The 5,041-nt window shown below is 40.4% G+C and overlaps 1 protein-coding gene across 1 annotated transcript; it reads right to left on the bottom strand.

The window, feature by feature from the left end:
- Positions 1 to 1,647: 1,647 nt before the first annotated feature.
- Positions 1,648 to 4,685, bottom strand: LOC139742753 (trypsin-1-like; the record flags this gene model as incomplete). The annotated part of the gene is made up of 3 exons (XM_071653275.1): positions 1,648 to 1,962; positions 3,474 to 3,607; positions 4,414 to 4,685. Coding segments are annotated over 3 exons (571 nt in total), but the record flags the coding sequence as incomplete, so codon positions are not given.
- Between the last annotated feature and the right edge of the window lie 356 nt (positions 4,686 to 5,041).

Below are 5,041 nucleotides of genomic sequence, written 5' to 3' on the forward strand. Positions count from 1 at the left end.
CAGAACGGTTGCCTAAAATAACGAAAAACTTGACCCTTTCGCAACCGATGATGCATGATGATAATGCAATGAAAGTAGGGGGAGGGGGTGTCAAGCATGATGCTAGTGGAAAAGACGTATAAGGAAAGAGAGACCTGGCCTTTGTAATAATAAATATGTTTGTGTATATGATTATGTATACTATATACGTTACCAATTATATATATATATATATATATATATATATATATATATATATATATATATATATAAGTAAACGAATCAGTAGAAAAAGAACGCCGTAAAAAATAATAATAAATCCTAGATCTTGAAGATCTTAAAAACGGAGCATAGCTCTCAAATACTGAAAGGCAAGGTCACACTCTTCATCAGTGCCCATGGTGTGACAAAAGATCTTAATCAAACCCGTTTCTGAAACAGACATGAAAACACGTATATATATATATATATATATATATATATATATATATGTATATATATATTATATATATATATATATGTAAACTGGTAACGTATTTTTTGCCACGCCTTCAGGAGTCTTGGAGTGTGTTTGCTTTTTATTTCTTGTTTGTGTGTGTGTGTGTGTGTGTGTGTGTGTGTGTGTGTGTGTGTATGTGTGTGTATGTGTGTGTGCACGCTATTGGATTGGCACCCTTTACTGTACATTCCTTTTCAAGAATTCACTTTATAAAACATGACAGTTCACTGCCAAACGGTGAACATTATCACGTGACGCCAAAGCGACCAATCACAAATCGACCTGTCACGACAATATACCGAACGGACCAACGAGCCAAAACATATTCAAATCAATCAATCTTTCACTCATCACGATTGCGAGGATTCCGTCTGCGGAATAACAAAAGACAAAGACTTCATTGTGTATTACTTGCCTTGTGCTGTTTATTTTGTTTTACAATACCATTAATTCTCTTTGTGATGATTATATGGCTTGGTACATCATATTGCGTTGTATCTATGGGTCAAATCTTTGTCTTTATTTGTCAACATGGAATTGACCAGTAAGAAACGACACACATCAGTTGGACAACCTAGTTGAGTCGCCTTATATAATTCTATGACAGGTGGATTCTATAGTTTGTCAACGAATGCATATACATTGGTACTTGTGTCACTACGCGGAGTTTCTTATGAGGTTCTATTTCGTGTTCATTTCGTAATGGGTTTTAATCTAATGCTATACGTTTACACCATGTTCCCGGCGGCCACGGCAACCTCGTTTGCCCGAAACGTTATTAATGCGCTGTGGGTAGGACTCTGGTGCTAGGTGGTACATTCTCCTTTATTTTCTCACTCCTTATTCTAATTTTGTTACGCGGGTATCCTCGCTCCGGTGAACATGTGTGGCAATCAGACGCCATTCTCACGGCGTCTGGTCAGACTAGTCTACACATATCAAATTTCCCGTAGCGTCCTACTATGGACTTCCTGCAAGTTTTGTTGCGGCCTATTATGTGCCGTCACGTTATGTTGAGTTCACCCCGTGTTACTGCGATCTGCCAAGTTTCTCGTGACTGCTGTGGCCTCTTCTTTTTTCGAACAGTTTAAAAATCTGATACGGCTAGACGGCAAACACTGCCTGTCACGTTTGTCCATCCCGTCCCGTATCCCATCCCCCTCCCCCTCCTCCCCACGTACACTCACATCCATCCCGTTTTATCCCTGGTGGCCTGCAACGGGATAGCCGCCATGGCCGCAGGGAAAATAGCGTAAAATAAGCATACTATAGAGTAAGCTACTGCTCGAACAAGGCGTCAATGTGTCGTCCTTATAGATCTAGTTCCATCTTTTCGTGCTGGTGATCCAGTCGTAGAAATATGCGACGTCTGCGTAGACGCCGTATTTACCAGCATCTGCGCAGCCATCACCCCAGCTGACAACACCTGCCAAGTACCACGTACCGTCGCTCTTTTGGTAAACCAAAGGACCGCCACTGTCTCCCTGTGCCAAACAAAAACACAAACAAAAAGCACAAAAAACAATAACAAAAACAACAACAACAATAATAATAATAACAAATACAAACAATTGAAAAGAAACAAAACAGTCAGAAGTTTATCATTCGTCACGTCGTTTTACGTCTCGCTTTCGGGCAACGAAGATACGTAAATAATACGTTTGTATCATGGTTTGTGTGTGTGTGCGTGTGTGCGTGTGTGCGTGTGTGCGTGTGTGCGTGTGTGTGTGTGTATGTGTGTGTGCTGATACGTGTACTATATTTTTTTTCTTTTCATTTGTTTATCTTGTACGATGAAGCAGAAGGTGTCTTTTTTCAGTTTGATTACGTTGATTGCATAGTTAAATGTTTGTATTTGTTTCACTGTGAAAACTATGGTGACATCAAACGGAATTTTTAAAAAAAATCATAAAAAATTGCTCAACTTCGAATTCTCCCTCTTCCATGCGCCGTTCTCTTCCTATTTTGTTGACGCCACGTACATTGGTATGTATTGCTCTATACGATGCTATATTTCTCTATAAAAAGTTGTGTGTGTGTGTGTGTGTGTGTGTGTGGTGATTTTGATGTTCTCGCTAAAGCCATACTTATAGGCAGGGCTCGACACTAACGGTGGCCCGGGGCCACCAAAAACGCACATCGGGCCACCAAAATTTCAGAAATGAAGACTTTGGTGGCCTGATCGGGCCACCCAAAAAGGACGGATGTTTGCCTTTGGGCCACCAAAAATAAAAGTTAGTGTGGAGCCCTGTTATAGGTATGGCTGGATTCTGCAATATCCTCGTTACTTATAACCATTTAGTCGCAAAGAAATTTTGCTGTTAGGAAAACAAAACAAAAAAAGCAACTCTCATCTTGTAACCGTGAAATATTGTTTATGCATCTGTGAATCTTACCATGATTGTAGAAAGATAAGATGGAACTAATGATAAAAAATACTAAAACATCATCACAAAATCAGAAAGTATTTTACAGAAATCTGCCATAATGGAGGGAAAATGGAAATTAATCCTTTAGAAAGTTGTTGCCATTTTCAAGGATCGGTTATACAATTAGCAATTAAGAACTTTTTGAAAATTCTGTAATTGAAAGAAGCAATTACGTAATGACTAAGAAACTGTTCATTTTTATGAAAGAGAATGTAACACAAGCAATGGATATTAAAACCCATAAATGCGATGAGGTAGCATAAATTCCACAAAATTGTGGTTTCCTGAAACAGATGCAATATTTTGTTCGACTCGGTTTTTTTTGTTTTTTTTTTGTTACGGATTTTGTAAGAAAATGAAAATTAATCTGAAGAAAAAGAATTCCATTCATTTTCTTTCGGTGACAAGTTAAAATGATTGCCTTCAGTGGTCATTGTTTGATATGGGGGGGGGGGGGCGATTTGTAGCATCTATGAATCAAATCAAACTTTAAAAAAAAAGAGAGAAAAGCAATTGAATTTCTGTTACCTTGGTATGTCCATTAAGAGATATAATATTGTCCTTACCTGGCACGAATCATACCCCCCTTTCGAGTATCCGGCACACATCATGGTATCATCAATTCCCCAGTATGCGTTCTTGCAGTTTCTTTCCGAGACAATTGGCACGTCGACTTGCTGTAAATAGGGATCATAAGAGGCTACGCGTACGTAGGGAAGGAAAGAAAATAAGATTAGAGAGGTAATGTTGCTGTTTTGTTGCTCTTTCTTCTTTTTATCCTTCCTTTTACTCATTTCCGTACAACCTGTTTTTTTTATTGCTATCATTCTTATCTCTGGCATTGGCAAATGCTGAGGGCATATTTAAATCACTTATGCTACACAAGGAAAGGCAAGGAAAAATTCGCCAAAGTATTTATTTTACGGCCCCCTTATGTGAGGTTACTTTCCAGGGATCAGATCCCAGGAAAACGGGGTCATCCTACTAGACCGACATCCACGAGTCATACAGCCCACGAGTTTGATATTGAAAACAGGTCCATGAGTCATATGGCTCACGAGTCACACAGCCCATGAGTTCGGCACCAGGCAAATTAAGCCCATGAGTTCAACACTGTTACAGGTACATAAAAACAGCCTACGAGTTCGACAGATACAACACCGGGCTTAATGTGTCAGTCTTGTGGGCCTTGTTAGCTTAGTGTCGAACTCATGGCCTGTATGGCTCGTGAGCTGTATAACTCATGGGCTGCATGACTTGTTAGCTGTATGACTCGTGGGCTGTATGACTCGTGGGCTGTATGACTCGTGGGTGTCGGTCTCGTGACGTGCACCCAGGAAGACTGCTCTTGGCACCCAGGTCCACTCTTTGACTATACCGTTGCCATGGTTGCCGTATATCTTCTTTCTCACAGCAGTTGTTAAGTATTTTGTCATGAAGCAACACCAGCACTTGATTTATCCTCTTTTTTTCTTCACTTTGTGATAAATTAATTTCAGATCGTACCTTCCTGGTCTCCCCAGCCTGTTACCCAGGCAACGGTGCCGGCACTTGGACGAGTTTGCGCCAAGCAAGCCGGTGAGACTCCCTTACACCAATCTACCGGCTCGCGGAGCTTGATGAGAGCGACGTCATTGCTATTGCTCAGGGATCCGTACCCTTCGTGAAGAATGATTTTCGATGCCGAGAATTTTTGATAGTACGATCCGTAGTAGTCGTTGACGTGGTGAGCACCCAGTACGAACTCGTAGTCGCTCAGATCAGGATCACCAATAGCGCTGTTTGGTAATTAAGGCATCACTCTTTTAGAGAGACGGAGAATTTTCCTTTCTTGACTCTATCATGAGATTTTAGCCTGATCTGATTTCATTTCATCTGGGGTGGCATACGTGACAAAGTTAGCTTGCTTTGACGCGCTCATAAAATTAGAAAATACAGTTCATCTTGCATCTGCCATAACGGCATTTATTTGTCTGTATTGTAGTATCATTATGGTGAGTAGATACAGGAGTCAGTTGCCGACATTCATACAGGGACACACAGCACCACTCATAGGGCAATGCATACAAGATTTTTTTTTTTTTTTTTTTTTTTTGGGGGGGGGGGGGTATTGCTATTGTGATTTCCATTTCCC

This window comes from Diadema antillarum, unplaced genomic scaffold (genome assembly GCF_040938485.1).
Source record: "Diadema antillarum isolate AM-2024a unplaced genomic scaffold, OU_Dant_1.0 seq00001018_RagTag, whole genome shotgun sequence".
In the NCBI taxonomy this organism is placed as follows: domain Eukaryota; kingdom Metazoa; phylum Echinodermata; class Echinoidea; order Diadematoida; family Diadematidae; genus Diadema; species Diadema antillarum.